The 22,438-nt window shown below is 42.8% G+C and overlaps 1 protein-coding gene across 5 annotated transcripts in view; it reads right to left on the bottom strand.

Annotated features, from left to right (window-relative positions):
- The window catches only part of SPTBN1 (spectrin beta, non-erythrocytic 1), a 143,678-nt gene that overhangs the window by 38,934 nt on the left and 82,306 nt on the right, over nt 1-22,438 (bottom strand). For all 5 annotated transcript variants that reach the window (XM_064509755.1, XM_064509757.1, XM_064509756.1 and 2 more), the window contains 13 exons: nt 20,703-20,854; nt 13,463-13,636; nt 11,620-11,711; nt 9,508-9,588; nt 8,631-8,746; nt 7,469-7,581; nt 6,650-6,837; nt 5,510-5,627; nt 4,112-4,270; nt 3,213-3,515; nt 2,470-2,623; nt 901-1,771; nt 640-777 (listed from right to left, as the gene is read on the bottom strand). In XM_064509755.1, the coding sequence (XP_064365825.1) occupies nt 640-777; nt 901-1,771; nt 2,470-2,623; nt 3,213-3,515; nt 4,112-4,270; nt 5,510-5,627; nt 6,650-6,837; nt 7,469-7,581; nt 8,631-8,746; nt 9,508-9,588; nt 11,620-11,711; nt 13,463-13,636; nt 20,703-20,854 (2,659 nt within the window). The remainder of the gene's footprint in view (nt 1-639; nt 778-900; nt 1,772-2,469; nt 2,624-3,212; nt 3,516-4,111; nt 4,271-5,509; nt 5,628-6,649; nt 6,838-7,468; nt 7,582-8,630; nt 8,747-9,507; nt 9,589-11,619; nt 11,712-13,462; nt 13,637-20,702; nt 20,855-22,438) is intronic.

Below are 22,438 nucleotides of genomic sequence, written 5' to 3' on the forward strand. Positions count from 1 at the left end.
TGAGGAGAGAAAGCAGAGAAATTGAGACTCATATACAATGAGGGCAAAGGGTATGGCAACAGTTCTGAGTAAGCTGTTGCTGACATTAACTTGCTAAGGCATGAAATAACCCAGCTATTTGGGATTTTTTTCAATCTTTTCTATAAGATCAATAGTTTTAGCAAAACAACTATTACCCAAACTACAGCATGCATTAGAATATGCCAATTACCAGCAAGACAGGGTCCCTGCAAATATAATTTTTCCTCAAGTGAAAAATTGCCAGTCACATCTAAATGCATTCACTTGAGTTCATTCTGAAGCCAAAAAATGAGTGAGTTCACATCAAATGTTGTACCAGTTTTCTTTTTATCACAATAGTCAATATAGTAAATTTCCAGCTCTCAAAGAATTGAAATTGATACACTGAGGACCTGATTGAAGTCAAGGGCAAAACTCTGTCTTTTAATCAAACACTTGAGACACATAACTTCTTTCCCTCTAGTTAGGGAAAGGCTTACAGTTAAAGGCTTACCTTGAAGGTATTTCAGATAACAGTATCAGGATATTAAAAAAGACACATACAAGAAACAAAAATGGCCCTGCTCTACCTATTTCACTCAGTGTCATGTTTTTCATAAACATGAGGCATTCACTTACCTTGTGTTGAGTTTATCTTGCTGTGCTTTGATCTCCTTCTCACTTGGGTGGCCACTGTGCATTAGCTGTCTAGCAATTTGGTTCACTACTGCAACACGTGATGCCTGATTATTCATTTCGGGTTCTAGGCTTTCAAATCTGGAAAAAATAAAAGATCACAAAGGCATTGAAGAATCTAAGTCACAGGAAAGTTGAAAAAGGTAGCTGTGTAAAATACTTCCCCCCCGTATTCCCAAAACTTCCTGGTAAAGCCATTCTCACCTGTGCTGGATCACTTCCAGGTCCTCCAGCTTCTCTGGAATCTGCATATTGTTCAGCCACTTCTCCTTTTCATCAATCCAAAGCTCACAAGCATCTGCCTCACTGAACATCTTATAAAGAGCAAGGGTATCCTGCAAGGCCTGCTTACGCAGCCGGGTCAATTCAGCAACCTCTTTGTATCTTTCCTCTATTCCGGACAATCTGCCTTGCACTTCAGGAGATCCACCGTGTTCCTGCGGCAGAGCCTTTGCTTGTTCATGAAGTGAGTCAATGGTTGGCCTGTAGCTTGCAATCTCTTCAGCCACATCTTTGTGTTTCTTGACCAAGGACTGAGTGGAATATTCATCGTGGCCAACATCATTGCTGGAGACAATTTTGAGGATGTCCAACATCCATGCGTCAATGTCATCAGCATCAGCTTGGAACTGGTGAAGGAGAGAGGCTTCCTCCAGACGCTTCTTCCTAATGGCAGATAACTGTTCCAAGTTAGCCCACTGCTCCCGGATATCTTTAATTCTCTCTCTGATTTTCTCTGACCCAAAATGCTCCTCCACGATCATGTCTTCACCTTCTTTTATTGCCTGCTGAAAGTGGCCACTACGACCACTCATTTCGTCTTCAAACGCCTTATGTTTACTCAAGAGACGGACGACACTGGTTAGGTCCTTCCCATAGTCATCAGATGACAGGATCTGTTCCTTCTCCCTGATCCAACCCTCCTCTTCAGCCATTTCCCAGAAGAACTTCCAGAGGCGCCGAGACTCCTCCAAGCGGGCCCGGCGTTCGGCTGCGAGCTGGCATAGCTCTTGGTAACAGAACTCCATGTGAGCGACACGGTCCCTGATAACCTGCGGGTCACACGGTTTGTAACCTGTTCAGACAGAGAAGGTAAGTTACAACTTGGACTGGTTTATTTTCATTCTCTACAACTGGGGCATACATAAAGTTCTTAATTCTTGCTTGTTCCATCTGCAAAGTTTACGTACGAGAATTCATAGTTAGTCTTCTGAAACACTGAGTGTGAACTATTTATTCAAGCTCCACCACACAATAACAGAGATAAGAAAATGCTGGATTTTAAATGAAGACAAAACCAAAAAACCTCTGTAAGATACTCATGACTGTTTTCAGTGAAACAAAATTTACTACTCTAGAGTTATATCAGCCTTAATACACAATAGCACAAAATGAGCACCATTTACTCTAGTTAATGACACTGATTTAGTGGAATTGCTTTCGATTTGCATAAATGGGAACAATATCAGACTGGATCCAGTAATTTGAATCGTTTGTATTAGAAACACAGAAGGGGAAATTAATAGTGACTGCTACAGTTGCTGCTGCTTATGAGTGTGACATCCCACGCAAAACACAATGCCTTCCTGAACTCTTTGAGCAGGTACCTGGACAAATTAATCATTGACACAATGAGTCAAGAAGGAACAAATCAAGCTTGATTCTCTTACTATGGTGCTGAATTTAACCTAATCTGCCTTGCAGAACTAATGACGCTTATAGGCAGTCTCACACAAAATTAAGACTAAGAAGGGCATGCTGGTTCCTAGTTACCTTCTCCATCTGTGGCAAATTTCTGAGCAGATGCATTGACCCCTCTCACTCTTTCAGCCTGAATAGCAATGTCAGCTTCCACAAGAGCATGTTTCTGCAACAGGTCTTCAACTCCTAACAAATGTTTGCCATAGTCTTGAGAAAGCAGAAGCACCTGATCAAAATTAAAAAGGCAAATAAAATGGGCTGAAGGCCATCAGCTATTTGGTTTTTAATGACTTCTTCATGCATTACTCTGTTCTTTTTGGTTCCACTGATTTAAGTCCAGAGAAACACCAAGTGTGTAAGCAGAACTATTTCAAATGTACACAGACATGGCTAACGTGAATTTGGCCAATATTCTTCAAATCACTGGCAACCATGAAGAACTTTACCATACTGTTCAACGCAGCTCTAAGTCTCAGATGATTAAAAGTTACATTAGCTCAACAGGAGGAAAGAAAAGCACTCAGCTCAGGTACTATGAGCTGCTGTTCAGCTACACATACCTTACTTTCCCCAGACAGCTCCCAAATTCTGCTGGCTGATAGATAAGAACAAAGTCACAGTCCTTCCCCTACCAGATCCCAAGAGAATACGTAGAAAGAAATTCCATGCTTTTTAAAGCAAAGAAGGGACTTGATCTCCATGTAAGTTGCATCAATGATGAATTTTATAACAAAAATTAAATAAAATTTTGTAAGAAAGGACTTCTAAACCTCTCCAAAACATTTGATCTATGTTCTCTAACAGGTAACACTTACCTTCATCTCATCCATCCAGTCCATAATGTACAGCATTTCCTGGAAAATCTTTTGCAGACCAAGATTCATTTCCAGTCGTTGTCTCCGTGCCCTGAGCAGCTCCAAGAGGTACTCCCACAGGCGTATAACGTTGTCCTTTCTCGCAGTGATGCGTTTGATATCATGGTAATTTTCAGTCTCGAGCTCCTTCGCAACTGCAACCACGGCTTGGACTCGTTCTTCATATGCTGCAATGTCTGTTTCAATGGCCTCATGCTTCTTTGTTGCAGCCTCTACTGCCGGAAGGTCAAAGCCAAAGTTGTCCTGTAAAGACAGAGGCACGTCTTCAATAATGGCTGCTCAGCCAAAAAGCCTTACTGCTCAAACTCTAACATGATTTCTGATTGTGCAAAATACATTTCTTAACAAATCCAGAATCCCCAACTGCTCTGAAAACTCTTCCTCTGATAAAACCAACAGAAATGTTTCAGAGATATCTACTGCCTTTGGGGAAAGAACTGTGATGGCCATCAGGACCAGGTTGGGCTTTTGGGTCTTTTTAAAGTAATCTTCTATCATCTCTAATATTAAAAAATAAAATTCACTCCTGGGCTGTTCCACTGAATTGACCAAACTATTCAGATCAAGAAAATCTTGACTGTGGGTAGCTATTTCTCCACCAACCTCTGCTGAGTATAGACTGGTAGATTCAAAGAATGGATATCCTAAATGCATTAAAGATAGGACATACAAGATATACACATATACACTAAAATATATATTTACATGCACATATAATAGATACATTCAGTAAAATACACGGCATAACAGAGGAAACACATGTTCTCTTCGCTTGAACTGTATCCTATAATTACTCATGGGAATCGTTTCAGTCACACAGACAATACTGAAAGCAGCACCTGAGAAACTAGACGTTGATTTTCACTCAGCCAAGTTTCTCTCATAGCTGCCTTGCGATCAAATCTGCGTGCAAGTTGTTCCAGTTTCTCTTGTCTGATGAGCTCATTTCGCAGTGCCAGTTCTCTTTCATGTTCAGCTTTTTCCAGTCTTTCCCAGGCCTGAAGATGGGGAAAAAAATGCATCTTCTAAACACACATTCTTATAGAATAATGATAAACCACACATCTACTTAACACAAAATCAGCACTGAATTCACTACAGCCAAGCTTCACAGAACTGGCTTATTTATTTATAAACCAAAAAAATCTGGTTTATATTGTCTGACCTTATACCTTGTCTGCTAACATATGGGCATGACTTAAAATGTATTCCTAATTCATTCATTCATTTTCTGAGTAAGGGCTATAAAATTTGTGTGTCTCAGATGCATTTTCTTGAGTACGTTTGTTGTTTGTCTCAATAAGCTTGAGCAAACTACCTGGCTTGAATGTGTAGGTGAGAATTTGTTTCAAAATCTTCTGAGTGCTGTTTCCAAAGAAGGGATGGTTCTTTTCTCTTTTAGGTAATAAGAAATAGAGATTCATGCCCTCTCCCTTCCGAAATCAAGTTATGATTGCTGTTCTTTACTACAATCACTTTAGAAACAAAAACAAGTACAGAGTTCTGTTACTTTTGCTGCATGTGAGACCTCTTTTCCAGAAAGTTAGTCACATGCATGCCATTAATACTGTAAAAACAAGTCTTAGAAGCACGCTGAAAGCAAGCTAATCACCTTTCAGATCTTACAAACAACAAAAATAGCCACAATTAAACAACAAACTACCTAGATCCTTCTAAATCCTAACAGATGTGAAATTGCCTGAAACTCAAGTATTTTTGGCATGCACAGGGGCTTAACGCAAACAGGGGAGCTGCACAGTTTACTGCTCTCTAGGATGCAGACCGAGGCCACAGACACCCACAGCAGCTGCTCTGGGAATGCCAAGCATGATCAAACACAAACGAGGAAAGCTCACAGTTTAAAGCTGTTTGTTATCCTTGAGAGAACTTGTCAGACCTGCTGCTGTTCTGCCAGCCGTACCAGCATAAAAAACTAGCTGTATCAGCCCCGAGCGGGAACCCGTAAGATCAGGCATGGCACTTCCTCCAGCCTCCTGCACTGCGGCAGGAGGTGCAGCAGAGGTTACAGACGCTGAAGCGACCCGGGGACGTTCAGATTAGTGACTCTGAGCTATGGGAAAAGATCATTCCTCCCCTCCCAGTCCGTTATGGTGCCCCAAATCTCCAGCCCCCAAAGGCTGGAGCAGGCAGATGCATTTCTTCCCAGGATGCTGAGACTGAGGCTGAAACTAAAAAAGAAAATTCTGAGTCCCACAGGACGAGCTGCCTCAGTTTACCTTGTTAATGTCCGAGATGAGTTTGCCCTCCCTTGGCATGTATACTTTTTGATTGTTGGCTCTCATTTTGCTTTGGATGGTAAAAAGCAGCACTTCCAGGTTTCCTTTTTCTGTAAATCTAAACAAAATTTCCAAAAAGAATAGGGTTACAATAAAGCTTTCATCACTTCTAAGGTGTTATAAAGCACTTCCTAAAAATACTGATATTATGAATGGAGCATTCAGGCAAACACCTTCATCTTGTGTGAAAGCTGGAAGCAATGGAAATAGCCCACACATTCCCTGGAACCAGTTGGGTCAAACAGCAAAAAAATCTGCATAGAAGTCAGTTATCTGTGTGTTTAGATTTAAATCCCTTTGGCGGACAGAAGACAGCATTTCTTTCTTCTCTATTTACTCAGTGTGCATTGTCTTAGTTTGCTCTATCATCTCAAGAAATGGAAATTTTATCTAAAGCCTACTGCAGTCAATACATTCTTCCCACTGTTTTCCATGAATTGTACACCTGGGAAATACACAAACTTCACAGGCACTAGGGAATAGACTGCAATTTAAAAAGATGTCTGGGTAGTCTGTAATATTTTGGATTGTGATTATTATTCATTAAAACTTATTAGACAAAAATAATAAACGGGACTGGAACCATAATGCTAAAAAAAACTTTCCAGAAATAAACTGAATAGCTTTGGATGTATCACTTTTAGCAAGCGTAGTTCTTTTTTAACCAAGCCAGATAAACTTCCTCTTGATTTTGAATAAACAGTAGATTCTTATATTATTATCACTGGTATTATATGCTGCTAGCAAGCATGACTGGTGACATTACTATACTAAGATGGTATGCCATTACCACTCATATTACATGGCAGGCATCTCAGTGAAGTGACAGCTTCCAGGACTGAGATCCTGCAAGCAACACAGTTATTACTATTATTATGTGCACTATATGAATAGCATAAAGCAAATAGTTTCTGAGAAATAACAATCAGTGCCAATTAGAAATGTGGTATCTGGGTTTTTTTAGAGAAATAAATTCTTAAGCCAAGATTAAAACTGTTTGGATGTGTTTGTTTAAAAAAATATCAATGATCGACTAAGCAAAACAAGACCACTATTTTTTTAAGCTAAGATTAAAATTACTTGGGTGGTTTCTCCACTGTGCGGTAAGTGTTGAATGCCTGTAGCTGCTGTTGCACACCGACTAGGGAGTTGGCAAATTTGCGATTGTTGAGGATGATAATGGTTTGCTCAATCCACTCAAGCAGGTCGGAAGCCAGCGATTCGTATTTTTCAATCATTTTCTCTGTTTCAATGGCATTGTCGAGCACCTGCAACAAGCAGCACAAAACAACTTGAATAACAAGGGCAGTGCTCTTCAGAGTCATTTAATCCAACAAGCTACATGAAAGAAACTGTATTGGGAGACTTGGCTTATGAATCAGACCACTCACTCCCGAGTGCCCCAGGGGCTGCGATCCCTGAGCTTTAAGGACCTTGCATTTTTCAGCAGTGAATTCCCATGATCCCAAGGCAATGGAGGGGCAGAGCTGAGACTTAAAAAGGGATTCATGTTCAGTCTGCCAGCTGTAAGGATGGTGGCAGCCTTGCCAAAAGGCAGTGAATGACTGCACATTTCTAAATGAGAGACTCCTCTGGGCTCCAGAAGAAAGACAGAGGACCCAGAGGGTGAGGAGCAATTAATGGGAAAGGAAAAGCAGCAGTGATGCAAAATTAACAGGCAAAAACAAAACACTGGCCAAATGTTTTCTAATAAGAGACAGCTGGAAATTAAACACTCCTAACAGTCATATGGGACTATTTAATGTTCAAAACATGTTCAAAAGCACAACTAAAATGGCCCATACAGTGGACTCTTAAAAGACCAACACTCAACAATAAAAAGAAGTAATAGAAAGATTTAAACTGCTTTATAACAATATATAATTTGAACTTGCAAACCTTTCCGATACGTTTTCCTTCGACAGCTAAAGCTTTCATCTTAGAAAAGTAGTGGTAATATGTCACCACGTAGGTGATGATTGACTTTTCATCAGGATGATCAACACTGATATCTGAAAACCAAACAAGAGTTGTCTTAGCGCACTGCGGGTGTGTGGGTTAAAATAACAGAGCTAATAATCCAATAAGGACGGGTTCAAGAGCCAGAGAGATGGGTTCAGTGGCAGTTCAGCTCCTAAGATTTAAGTCCTAACCAGGAGTGAGTTCAGCAGCTTTGGACTAGTTCTGGATTAGGTGGCACTGTACGGCACCGAACTCCATCACCGAGAGGTGCTCCTTCACCTGCTCGCCTTAGTGCGGACTGTGGTTAAAGCCTGCGCTGGCGGGCTGCGGGCAGGGGGGACTCCTGAGTCAGGTGCCAGACTTTGCCACAGCCTGCTGGATAACTTATTTAGTGCCTGTGTGTCTGTGTGAGCTGACAGACAATGTTGATTAGGAACACTGAGGCTGTATCAGCATTCGGGGAGAATAATTCGAAACTAATTGTATGTCTGTCCAGGCAAATCTTTTGAGAGATACAGATGGAAAATAAATTCTTTCCTCTCCTGCAGCAATTCTCTGGCACTGGAAAATCGGCAGGAAGAAACATGCCCAAACCTATGACCTTTATGTGCCCCGCCACAAAGCAGCTCTTGTCCAGGTGCTGCGAGCCCTCTTACCAAGGTGCACGAGCACACACACCCACCAGAGAGCACAGCCTGCATCTCACTGACACAGCCTGTGAGCGAAGCTGCTAACAATTTGCTGAAATCCATATTATTCATCTTATGGCTTACAGACACAGTTTCTCAGTGCAGGCCAGAAGGATGCCTATAACTGGAACGGTTTTCTGCATATATGGCCAGCCCAGTGACCTTGTCAGGTGGGGGAATATAAAATCAGGATTAAGAGCTCCTGTGCTCCTACTGCTCAGTCCTCTGCAGGAGACATCTTGCCTTTTCTCCTGCCTGCTCTGGCTCTGCCTCTCAGTGAGTCAGCAGCAACTAGCTGCTCTTTCTTCCTGCACAAAAAGCTGTCACCAAACAGCACGCTGGGATAAGGAGGGGTAGGAAAAAAGAACCCACAAAGAGCTGTGAAGTGCTGAAACAGCAGGAAATCTTACCCTCAGGGTCCAGGAGCTTAGTAAGACCAAGGTGTTGCTCTGCAAGGTTAAAAGCATTCTGCAGATTGTAGTGTGCATTTGATTTCTTCAGCTTGTCAAAATCAATCAGATCAGGCCTAGACAGGACAGAAAATTCTTTAGATTTCCCAAAGCACAGTGCAGCCACCCTCAGATGAACAAATGAAATAAAATCTGCAATCCTCAGAAAATCTGGCCCCTTGCACTGCTGAGGTTTCACTTCCCCAGTAGCCCTCTCCATTTGAACAGGAGTATTAAAGGAGTGAAGTAATGCCTAGCATACACCAGCACAGCAGAACTGAGTCTGTGACAAGAAACCAGGGATAAAGGTGACCTGGGAAAGAAAACAGTCACAGCTGGGGTCAGGTAGCCTCTCCTCGTGCTGGTGTAAGCACGCAAGCCGTCCCACTAACTTTACCTGAAGACCTTGCCAATGAGCGGCATCCCCAGCCACATCGAAGCCTTGTACTGGATCCTGCCATTCCTCCCAAGAGTGATTTCTTTCCCTCCAGCCCCCCGTATTTCAGGCTGCTCGGCCAGATCATAGGTTATGCAGCAAGGTATAAAACCCTTTTCCCAACTTGGTCAGTCACAAAGCAAGACAATCTCACAGGTATAATTCATTCTCTTGAAGCTAAATGCAAAACCTGTTTTGACTTGCAATGTGAGAAGCTGTTGCCCAGATGAGCTCACAGTGACCACAAGAGTGAAAGGCAAGACGTTGTAAAACTCTCCGCAGTTCTTCAACTTCTTCCCCTCCACAGATTTTACAATCAAGCTGCAAGGTAACTGCAAAACACAGTGTGCAGTGCAACAGTTTAAGTTTTCAAAATCCCTAGAGACATTTACTCACACATACCTGTGCTTATGTATTAGTGCGTTGAAAGCCATCCCGTCCCTCCAGCTTGTCGTAAAGTTGTGAATGTTGACATTGGGATAACTGACGCAACAAAAAACAAAAACAGCACAATCAATATAACATCGCTTCTGCAGCTCTGCAACTGTGTCACTAAAAGCAGGAGTGCCAAATTTATTGTAAACATAAGGGTGAGACAGTGCCATCCCACGACGGACTATTTATCATCATGACTGTTTTCTAATCAGACTGACAGTAGATGTAAGCGCTTCTCATTTTTTCTTGTAAACCCAGCAGAATTGATATGCATTCTACAAGAAAGGCTCTAAATGCCCTTCAAAGAAATCACTTGAAGCTACTATTTTATAACTTGCTGCCCAGTCTGCAGCCTATGAAATTCCAAATCCCTGTTAAGTCTAAAGCCCGTTCCTGACTCAGCTGCTGGCAAAGAACTGAAGAGGTATTCAAAATCTCAAGTTTAGGAGAAGAGCAGGAATAGCTGGATGAAAAGGGATGAGTCAAACCTTTTCTGATGGCTGCAGGTGCCACAGGAGCAATAATACATTAAGTTCTCCTGGAAATGGTCTGCTGCCATGAGCAGCCTCAAGGACTGACTCTATTCACCATCTGACTTTTAAAAAAGATGTATGTGATGGCCACCTTCATGCCCCATGGATAAGCAGAGGCAAAATTAATTTGCTTGGTGATTCAGGTATTTTAGGAGTCTCGAAATAGTTCAGGCTGCTCACAGACCCACTTTTAATGAAGTTCTTGAGAAGACAAAGTATCACTAGAATAATGCAAAAGTGCCCATTTCATTAATTACATGGTCATCCATGTTTCATGGGGGAAACATATTGAATTCCTATAAATAATGGAAATTTAGTTATGCAAGAAGGTTACTGTTAGAGAAAGACATTTTGGAAGTATTTCCATTTACAAAAATTCCTCTTCATAATGGAAAAAACAGAATCATAATCACAGATATTCAAACTCATGCTAGCAACGCATGTGGCTAAACCATATAACCAGACGGCAAGAAACAGTAGCCAGTTGGTTTTATTTCCCTTGTAGTTCTCAAAATTCATTCTGCGCAACAAATTCTGCTTCCACCAGCTTCTGCTTTACAGTAGACGAATTCAGCCAAGACAGGAGACTAACCTTCACCTTTGCTGATACTTTATCCACCCTGCTGGGTAGATCCCACCGCTTTACACTGAACAGATGTAGAAAAGACATAATGTCTGCAGGACAGGGATACTTTATAAATGCCAGAATGCACATTTCAGCACTTTTGAGAAGTAAAATACACTTCTGTATCTTATGCCATTGAAAAAGAAGTAATTTTATGTATGATCTTTGAAAATAAGTAAAAAATAAAATCCACTAAATAGTATCATTTGGTCTTTAGGTTTGGGATGGCAGTCTGCCTTAAGAGACATCACAGTTAAGAACAATTTTTAATGCTCAGAAAATCCTAGTCAATCAATACACACAGATGCAGACAGAACTTAGCAATCATCAGCTCAAACTTGGCCTGCTCACACTGTAGTCAAAAGGGAGAGTTTGACGGTAACTTAGATGGCCAGGACTGGTCCCTATATATCTTTCCTAGATTGCATGATAAAAAATAGAAACTCAGGACTCAGAATAAATTCACTTTCACTCTGACAATAACAATTGAACATATTACAAATGGTCTATCATTCTTCACAAGAATGGACTCAACTACCGCAACCTTCAAAGGAACAGTAGCTTGGGACAAAGCTTATGAAACTGTTTTAAAAAAGCTATTTTCTCATACCTATATGTCATTATATAGGGAAAGAGGGAAAAGTTGGTGGCAAACATCCAAAGCATCATTATTTCTTCAGAGCATGAATGAAAAAGAGTTGGCATATTACTACGTATTTGTAGATTCTCAGATTCAGATGTTTATTATACAGAATTCATAGTAATATAATCGATTCAGAATTTTCTGACTTGTAAACATCAATTCACTCCTCTTGGTTCAATCCATTTAAGGAGAGATATGTGTTTGCCCATTTAAAGCGATTTCAGTGAAAACTCAAAATGCTATAAGAAGAGCTTTAGAGATAATCACTCTACACTCACCCAGCTGTCTTCATCTGGCACCATAAAAGCAAAGCGTCTTTAGCAGATTTCTTCTCCTTGTTGTCCTCAGTTTCAACACTGATATCTTGGATCTAAAAGTAACAAAGAAGTTTTAATTAGTTCACCTCTGAGAAAACAGGTTTTTTGGCTTTTTTGAAATGATTAAATAAATGTATATCAGAACATAAGTAACAAGGGAAATCTAAGATGACCCAAGTGGCAAGGAAGGAGTACATACGGCTCTTCTTCATTTAAGTGCCTCCATGTGAAAAGAAAGCTTCATTTGCCTTTATTATACTGGAGAATTATCATTTGTTTAGTCCATAGATGAAAAGGTCTAAACTTCACCAGAATATTTATTTCCAATTATCAAGGCAAAACCTGTTTTATACAGCATTATGGTCTCATCCTGCAAGGTGCTGTATGCATCCTGCAGCACGCTGAGCACATCCATCGTTGTGGAGATGAGGACCATGAGGGGGCATGTAAGTGTCCTTGCTAGGGAATCTACAGGCAAAACCTAACCAGGAGTTTCATAGGAGCAAACAGATTTTCTGACACCAAGCTTGGAGGAAACAGTCTGCCCTTAGCAGCATCACAAAGATACATTCTGGATTCTCAGCCATTGTCCACTTCATAAAAAGAAAGAAAAAAGACAAACACTTCTTAATTCATAAGGATAAACAAACATATCTGATCTTATTGATATGCCTCAATACTTCTTAAAAAAGTACTGTACCACACAACTACTGCTCAGTTAATATAAAGTCTTCAGTGAAATTCCACAGCCATCACTGAAAGTTAGGCAAAACACTTTCATATTAGGAAAAACACTAAGCGACGTGGAAATTAAGAGAATGTTATTTTTATTTCAGGTTTCTGCAAGAAAGCTTTCTAGCCTTTACTGACTGAGGGCAAAGAGCAACACGCATCTTGCTGGAAAATGAGAAATCATTGCCTCCAGCTGAGACACTAAAACACCTCCTGTGGGTACCACTAGTCTGCTTCAGTGCAAAGTCAGCTGGGTTACCGACAACCCCTGCAGAGGTAGCAACAGCTGAGGGTAGTATTTCCCCTAGGTCTGCAAGAGCGTCATGTCTATCTGCAGGATGTTCAGGTACTATCAGTGAGGCAAATCATTAACCAGTCTGTCAAATGGATCTTCCTTTCTAATTCTCCCTAGAAAGCATTCCCCAGTTCTGCACGCAGAGCTTCAGTGCAGGGCCCCCAGGAACAGCTAGAGGTACCCCTCCATTCAGGCAGGAACCCCCCCCTTCCCCATCATTTTTTATGTATCTGAAAAGCTTGAAATACCCCTACTTATTGTGCATACAGCTGTAAGTGAAGCTTAAAGAAAGCTAAAGTGTCGAAGGTTTTAGAAAGATGTTCTGGCTCTCAACAGTAACAAGAGAAGCAAGTTGCATGCACATTAACAGTACAAGTTCAAACAAACATGACAGCTTTACAAACAACTTGACATTATTTTAAGTGTTTAAAAGATCGAATTCTCTGGAAATAAAAATAAAACAGAGTTTGTTTGGATTTTGGGGCTTCATAATTATTAGTACTTTAAAAATAAAAGCATATGACTCTGCACACAGGAAAACTAAGTCTCTAACTCCCACTGGTTGCCACGACAGATCAGCAGTACCATTAAGATTGATTTATACTCTGTTCTCTACTCTGAAGCATGTTCTGCCAGATGCTAAGCACCTTTCACTCCCACCATGCCAGAGGGCTTGGGAGCGCTCCACACTTAATAAGCACAATAAAACATACTACAAACAAGCATGGAAAACTCAAATGTGTGGGTGTATTTATGTATGTACGTATACATCCTTACCTGGAATCTCAGGATAATGGTCCAAATAAGGCCAAGTGTCAGCCTGTGATTCCCATCCACAATATCATGAGACCCCATGTTTTCCAGGTGCACTCTTTGCTCTTTCAGAAACTGAAGGGCCTTATCAACATTCTCCAAGCAATGGATGCGCATCCTTCCTTTAGTTGGTTTGGGCTAGAAGGCAAAAGGGAGAAGAAAAATGTACGTTACTATAGGTGGAAGAAGAAAAGGTGCTTGTTAACTGTTCAGTCCAGGCAGGTGGGCCGCGACCAGCCAGAAATACTGTTTTTCAAATTTTGCAGAACAAATATTTGTTCTTCAGATTCAAGGAGTGCAACCGCTCCTCACCTCTCGCTGTGCATTTACACAAGGATAATGGCAGCGGGCGTCAAACCCGCAGCCGGAGCGCTGAACGCCTGTGTCCAAGCATGTGAGCACCCGGGGCCGAGCTGCCCCGGATATTCTGCCCGCTTACTCCCTCCAGTTTTTCAGTCTAGTAGATTCATTCACTATCTGGAGGATATTCAATTTTGTTAAGTTTACGCCACGCCTATGACATTTCCCTAAAATGCTCTTATCACCAGCACAAGTTTTTCCACACTTAGAAAGAAAAAAGATTCCACAAAGAAAAAGATATGAAACAAACCCATAACTGGCATATGCACGCAATAAAAGGAATTGGTAACGATCCAGAGAACATCTGTGAATGCAGATACACACTCTCTTAAAAGGTGGTTCAGATTTGGACCCTAAGCTAATCAACAAAAACACCTTGAGAAGGAAATTTCATTGTCTTTTTAAGCAGTTAAAGAAAGACAGATGTTGTGGAAATAAAAGAAGAGATTTATTTCAAACAATTCCTCCATGGGGGGGGGGGGGGGGGGGAAGCAGCCACACAAAACTAATGAGTTAAAGCCATGGCTATATTAACAGCACGTAAAAGTCAGTTGAAAAACTGAATTAAAGGAACTTTGTTCTGCAGAGAAGCGTTACAGTTGAATAACTTGTTCAGTGCTCACTGAGATGTCACCAAAGGTACTCAGCCAAACTATTAATTGACATAATTTCTTTGTTGTCTGGAGCGAACGTAATTAACCAGCCACGGAAACAGTTGAGACAAAATCCTCTCCTCAAACTGCACTCAAGGGGAAGAGTTTCAGCCAGAACCATATTACGTTCCCCAGAAGCAGCAGCCTGACAGCAGCGTGTCGCAAAGACGAAGTGCTTGCCAGGAAGATGCCCTTCAGGACACTTACGCCTGAGAGGTCGTTAGTTGCACTTCAGCTTTCGTTTGCTGCCAGCTGTCCTTCAGAGGCAGGGCACCACAGCACAGACACCAGCGCCTGTCCCCTGTTGAGGGGGCAAATTCCCAGGAACCCGGCACTGCTTTCGGGTGTGGGAGGACCCCAGAGGACGCACAAACTGCATGTACTCCCTATGCATATACTTACATATGCCCAAACACCACCGGTATAGGATGAACCGCCCCTCGTGCAAGCGAGAGTAAGAGCGAGGTTACGTGATTATCAGCTTAACCCAACCAAGACCCACTGCTGTCAACAGAGACGATCCCGGATCCACCCTGCTGCTGGTGTTACCTATTACCCAAGCACGTGGTTAAACTGAACCAGAGATTTAAGTTAACCTTGCAAACTGCAAAGGACAAGCAGATTCCCAGGGAGGGAGAGGAGCCGTGGCTGCGGGCAGGCGGTGGTGAGGCTCAGGGCTGTGCTCGCTCCTGCCGGTGCCCCAGCGCTGCGTTTACAGCTTGTACAAGGTGTGCTGCTTTTACGGTGATGTTCCTGAAACGCAGGAAGGGCGGCTACCTTGGCTGCTCCTAAGCAGCAATGAAAGACCCGATTCTGCTCTCCCGCCGGTTGGAGGAGCCCTCCTCATTTACCCCAACAGTAACGCTGCTAGGCGGTAATGCTCCAAGTTATTTAGCAGAAAATGTTTTTAAAATGCCTTTTCTGCTGTTAGAAACCCCAGCACCAAGGTGACAGAGTTAACACCATTCATTACAGGTGTTTTGTTTAGTTCTTCAGACCAGCTGTTCCCACAGCCTATAGGACCACCTGCTCTTAGATGAAGAATACAGGTAATACAACCTTCATTCACTGGCAAGATTTTTCTCCCCACAAGCACAATGATTTTATGGGAAATAGCAGAGGACACGTAACAGATCACATAACAATCAAATCAGACCCCAAGGACCTTAAAATCTAGTGAATAGACAATCTTCACAGCATCCACACTGGCCTCCACCGAACGTCGCCGCTGCGAGCGCAGGCTCACCCCGACTGCCGGGGCGCAGCGGCAGGCACAGAGCCCGGGGCGAAGAGCTCACCATGGCGCGGACCGCCAGCAGGGCAACCCCCATCCTCTCTTCCCCGTAGCGCCCACCTGCAGCGTGCAGCTCCTCTGCATGCTTCCTGATGCTGTTACGTTTCACCTAAACTTCTGCCGCCTTATCATGCACGGAAATAAGAAAGTTTTATTTCTCCACAGCAGTTGTTCCTTTCTGACCTAAAGAAGCCGGCTGAGTGATCCATCCACGGTTTCCAAAGGCTGGGGTCAGATTTGTAGCAGTGTGTGGCGGACAGATGAATGAATTTTTTGCCTTAAACATTTCTTGGTGCATGGGGTGCAGGCAGGCCACAACCCCGAACAAGCCATCTGTCCCTGGCGGAAACAGGACTGGGCTGCTGCGACCCCCGAGATGGTCTCCCTGCGACCACCCAGGACGCACCGAGCCTGCACTGAACGAGACCACAATCGGGCAGAGACTTTGGGATCTGGACTGTAAATTATTGTCCGTTTTTAGCACAACTTCTATAAAACCTGCTTGGCATGAGTGGCTAAATTTGCTGAAGCCTTAGGCCGCACTCCCTAGTACAGTAAGAAAGGGCCCAGAGCTGCTGCAGGCGGGAATGATAAGGGAGTTACCAGCAATTTGCAGTCCTGTGCACTGCTGAAACAGTGCTAATTGCTGGAGTTATCACCTTCTTTGTCAGGACCTTGAGAGCTAATGGCTGGACCCGAGAATGGAGACACACCTGTCAGCAGAAACGGCAACAGTAAACGGCCTACCTAGGGACAGTGATGAGACCCAATAAGGAGCAGGAGACCCCAGACCCAAATATTACTATTGGTCTGAACTACCACGTGAGGGGTGGGAAAACTTAATTTGAAAAAAGCTATAATTGCCGAGGGATTTCTTTGTTTGGCCCTCTCTCGCTCTCTCTCTCGGCCCTCGCTCCTCGTCCCTCGTCGGAGGCACCCAGCTTGAGCTGTGATTCGAATGGAGTCAGCGGAACATCATCAGCCTCGGAGTGGTGGTAGCTAGCTTCCTCTCTCCTTTTCCAACTTTTCTCTATCTTTTCCCCTTACCCTTGTTCCCTTTTTCCCTTCGCCTCCCCTTCGCCTTCCCCACACACACACCTTTTCTCCCCACTTCGTGGAAAATAAAGGTAAAAGATTGTACGATATTTGACCGGTTTTAGCGTCTTAATCTCGTCCTTGGGATCATAACGAAACCCTCCCGATACTGGATCGGGACACAGTGCAAAATACATTTCCAACCACCCCTTGATCCAGAGGGGACATTCAGCATCCCATAGAGCAGGAAAGGGCTGACTTTTCTAGTGCCACAGGGACTTCTGCGTGGACTTTCTGGCTCAGAAATTCCCTTGGGACTACGACGTATTATTAGTGTAGACTAGGGCCATTCAAACTATGATTTATTAATGGTCTGAGGAGCCACTTCAAACCCCTGCACAAAACCAGAACACAGTGCCAATCTGGCCAGAAAAACGTAGGGCACCCCCAGAAGACAGCAGGTGAAATTTTACTGAACATCTGCATAGGCAGGTCATACAGGTTTTAACCTACTGCTCTTTGTCAAGAAGGGGAAGAGAGGTCTGAGACCTGTTTGGACAGGGTGTGGCTGCCCTTGCCACACTCTCCTGCGCAGCCTCATCATGTGACAGAAACGGCCTCGAGAACAGCCTACCAGCTCCCGTTCGGTAGGACTTTCACCTCTGTCAGGCTAACAGGTCCAGAAAATGAACCAGAGAAAGCACGCTGAATGCACTGCCTATTGTATTTACATGAACTCAAAATCTTCACAAGCATGTTGCCAGGAAGATCCATATTACTTCAAAAACCTTCCCTTCTCCAACAGAAAACGTGACAGAATTCACTGCAGAGAATCTGCTTAAACAACTTGACCTCTGAGCATTCAGGAATTCTAAGGAAATTATGGAGCCTTTATCTAGTTCTGGAAGAAACTGAGCTAAATGCTCACTTTTATGTGGAAAACAATTCTCGGCTTTATTTTTCTGTTTGGGAGAAGCTGGTTAACAGTGTGCGCAAACAAAATTACAACTGTCTTTTCATACTGGTTGGATTCTTTCCCACTTTGCCCAATGAGGCTATGGCATGCTATCATGTTGTTTTTGAATATTGTGCCCTTCTGAGGACCTTAAATAGTTAAGATCTGGACTAAAAACTACGACTGGAAATCAACTGAGTGAAGATGGGAAGATGTAAATGTTGCCCTTCTATTTATAAGGCACCGGGTAACTGAAGAGAGCTGCAGACCAGCAGCTCATGCCTTCAGGTCCAAACAACTCTGTGATAATTACACAGTCATTCTTATTTATTAGTGTTATTACTACCCACAATGCCCAGATGTCCCTGTCATGATGGAGGTAGCTGTGAAGGTCTATGTCAAGAGCACTTACAGTCTAAGACCAGAGACAACAAATGGATAGGGACCGGTGGGGGCATATACAGAACCAGAAAGGCAATGTTAACCAGCATGATAGACAGTGGTTTGAGACCTTCAGCAGCCCAAATACTGCCACATTTTTGGTGACTGACATAATGAGTTTTGAAGAGGATAAATGTTTCTAGGCAGCTCCTACCAAACAGGAGTCACAGCTCAGGAAGAAGCACAAGAGTGCCAGTTTGAGAACTGAAGCTATTTTGTACACTCTCACTTGGAGGCTCCCCAATATACCTTCAAGGACTCCAGGTTTTCAAAGTCAGAAGCAAAAAGACCTTTTGAAAAATGCAGGGTTTGCTCAAACGTGTCTGGAAGTCTTACGGAGGGCAAAGAGTAGTCCTGTTTCCCAGATTAGTATCCTAAATACAGTAATGTCCTCACAGGCATATGCTTCCAGCTCTGGAATCCGAGTCACGGTCTCTAACGTGAGAACAAAATCCTGCTTGTTCTACTGCATCAATAAATACAACGCATTAAAATAACGATCTAGGCTAGCTTCTGTGTCCCTTTATTCCATTCTTGCCATTTGAGGTTTCTCATCTTGATTTTAAGCTTTCCAGGTAAGATAATGCTTTTACATTTCTGCAGTGGTGGCATGGAGATGTCTGCACTTAATCAATAGCAACTAAAACAAATTCCAAAAGACCAGAGAATGTCAACAAGTAAATACTACATGCTGATCCTACTAGCATATTTTTAGTGTGTGTAATTGTCTCAAGGTTTAGTGAATTGTGTTATCTGGATTCTTGTTTGCGGAGGAAGGTGTGGTGGAATGTGCTGTTCAAACAGAGACTGATGTCCTCCATCCTGAGGCTGAGATAATGAAGCTAGAATAAGAATTTGTAGTACTGCCAGCAGTTGTCAATGCGATACCCAAACGATGATGCAAGTGCAGATCCAGCACTCTCACCAGGTGACTCCTGCACCCTCCCACCAGAACAGCTGCGTAAGCACTGTTTGCATTTTTTAAAACCTGGAGTGAAAAATGTAAATGAATCATGCAGTGGGAGTTACACGACCGGTCTGAGCTCCACCACTGCTATTTGATACTGAAAGTCCAATCTTGGCAGGCAGATACGAAGGTTTAAACTGAGGGGGCAGAGGTGTAGCCTGAATTGTCAAATAACGGTGCACACTGATCTCAGTTATTCCTGTATGACTGCGAATAGAACCGGATCTCAGTGCTACTGACCATGAGCATGTCCAACACTAAAACCTCACTGAATAAGTTTTTTGGCACAGAGAGAAACATATTTTGAGCAACATATAGTTGACAAACATGAAAAGCATTTACCTCCACCTGCAGAACGCCAGGACAGAGTACTTCTATGCATGTCAGAGTCTCTTTACCATCACAGATACATTTGGAAATCTCTCCCTCTTGCCTGACTGTACAGATACTACACTGTAGGCCATCTGTTCAATTCATTTACTCAGGGTATTAAGCCATGGAGCTTCCATTAATAGGAGTGCTTGATGACAAGTGATTACACAGTCCCAACCTCATGTAGCCTTAGGTCTTAGCTAAAGACCCGTATTTCTTTGAAAAGATTGCTTTAAATTAGGTTGTTAAGAACATGGCCATCATTTAAGGAACTGTGTGAAAAACTGATACCTGGACATTGCTTGAAGCCCAGTTTTCCTGTCGTGCAGCAGAATTTTTCACTATAGGGATTTTCTTACTCACCAACCCCTTGTGCTGGTATCAAGGGGATTCTCTCAACATGCTCAAAGAAACAATTTGACCCATTATTTATTTAATTTTAACCAAGGAAAATCCAGGCCATATCTATCCTAGTAAACTCTGGTACGCGCAGGAGCATTCCTGAGCACTGGGATATGATGAACAACATGGTTAAAACTGCCACAGCGTTCCCCAGCATGGATCTGGCCCTCGCCAACTAGCTGTCCTCAGCAATCCCCAGGCACGCTCCAGGGGATGGGATGTCTCAGGGAGGTCGGGCAGGCAGCCGGCATGCAGCCACCTGGGTTTGGCGGCCGTGTTTACTAGCACAGATAGGGGCCAGCTGGCCACGGTGCCCGGGAACGTTCCCCAGCACATGCAGTTCAGCGTTACAGAGATGGTCTAAGGGACCAGGGATCCCTGAGTGCTCGGCCACTGTCAGGCTTGGTGGTAGTCAGTACACTGCTGGAGGTACTTAGCATCTCACTAGCAAGAACCCTTAAAAGGAGACTTCCTTTGGTTCCTACTGAAACCAATAGGAAGATATGTTAATGGAGTTCGGATCCTGCTGTTCCTGAAGCAACAGACCTCTGTTTCTTTCAAATACATAGGAAGACATTTCTTAAAAAGAACACATGTAACTCTGAACCCTCTAAAATCACTGATAGTTTTGCTGGACTTCAGTTGAGCCAAGAGTTTACTCACGGTTTTTATGACAAAATGGTACAAAAAAGAAACCCAGTGCATATAAATAAACAGGCACTTACAAGTCTCTCTCCTGAGAGAACTTCCAGAAGTTTGATAAGCATTCTTCCATCGCGAAGGTCAGTGTATAGATCTGTAATTCTGCAGGATACGCGTGCCAAGTGTGAATTAACCCACTTTGTGAAAGTCTTCTTCTGAACCGCCTCACGTTCATCTGTTGGGAAAACAACATAACATCACTCAAAATAAATCAGTTTATGTTCCTACATGAAAATGTGATGCTCAAACATGTCTAATACATTAAATGAAAGAACCTTCCTTGCTTTTTCTTTTTTTTTTTAAGTAGAATCATTGCAGAAATTGGGACTTCTCACTGAAAAACCATCTTTCTTCCTATTTGATGACATTTTCTAGTGTCACTGGGAATTTTACTCAGGTACTGTCTATGGAATATCTCTGGAGTATAGATTGCAGGCTTAACACTGCTTATATAAGCAGCTTTCTTAAGGTATGAAGAGGTCAGTTGTAGAGCTACAACATAAAAGCCATTTTGGACTGATCAAACTGTCCAGTAATTTGCTCAAGAGTTATCTTCCACCTTTGGAAGAACAGGCCAACTTCTGCTCTAGAATAAATGTGGAAGTCCACAGTAGGTCTTCTGAAATAGCAGGAGTCATTACCATAAGATTAGCACAGATATAAAAGCGAACAGCGACCAAAGCTTCTCATTTATTTTTTCTCCTCTCATTATAATAATTATTTGCAGAGTCAACATTTATAACTGTACTCACACAACGTCAAGATGAACTTTTCCACAACTGTATGTTTGAAATAGGCTTGCATTTATTTAAGCCATAGAAAAATAGGTTCTTTCCACTTTCCCTTCCCAGAGTCTTTCACAACTGTTTATACAGGAAAACACTGGCTAAGAGAGCTCTCTTAATGCACACGCTCATTACAGCCCACATTAATTTATAAACTCTTAAACAGTTACCTGCCAAGTAGAGAATGACTCTCAGACAGAAAATATCATATATCTTTGCAGTTCAAGTCTTTTGTCAAGGGCTTTGTATCAGCTCCTTACTTGTTAGCAAAAAGTCATTTCACTGAGCGGGGAAGTACTATGGGCTGACTTCGTCAAAACACAGGTGCCCAAACTTGGACTCCAAAGTCCAGTTAGACATACAAGCTGAAGGGCTCTGCTTTGTAAAGCGGCTAAACGTCCAAACCTCCTACTGGTGTCTTTGGAAGTTGGGAGCCGCTTTCAGAAACAGGACATGAAGATCTGTAAATCCTAAACCAAAATGTAACACACCCATTTCTTAAAACTCTGAGTATGTTGTTTTAAACACAGAAGATGTTAGTGACAGTGCAGAGGAACCGAAATTTCATAGCTGACTAGCCTGGGTTTCAGTGGATGCCTTCCTTCAAGAGGAACTACGTGCCCACTTCCCAGCGGCGGAATATGAAAAGACAATAAGAAAATAAATAACAGAGACAACAGCAGGGTGGTTAAGGAGGGAGAATTTGAAAGGGAGCGGGAGAGCAGATCGGCGCTGCGGTGACAGTTTGTCTGATTGCACAAACTCCACCCCAAGATTTCAGTTCCTCCCATGCACTTCTGAACTTACTCTTGCCACCCTGTCATGTGGTAGAAGGCGACCCAAAGTTAGTGCACTGAAACTGTCCCACAAGTAGCAACCTCGACCCACCCATAAGGGTGGCAAATAAAAAAAACAAAGAGGGGGTGGGGTTGGAAAGACTTAAGAGGTGATTTTTGTAGCGCACCAACATGCTT

This window comes from Dromaius novaehollandiae, chromosome 3 (assembly GCF_036370855.1).
Source record: "Dromaius novaehollandiae isolate bDroNov1 chromosome 3, bDroNov1.hap1, whole genome shotgun sequence".
Classification (NCBI taxonomy): domain Eukaryota; kingdom Metazoa; phylum Chordata; class Aves; order Casuariiformes; family Dromaiidae; genus Dromaius; species Dromaius novaehollandiae.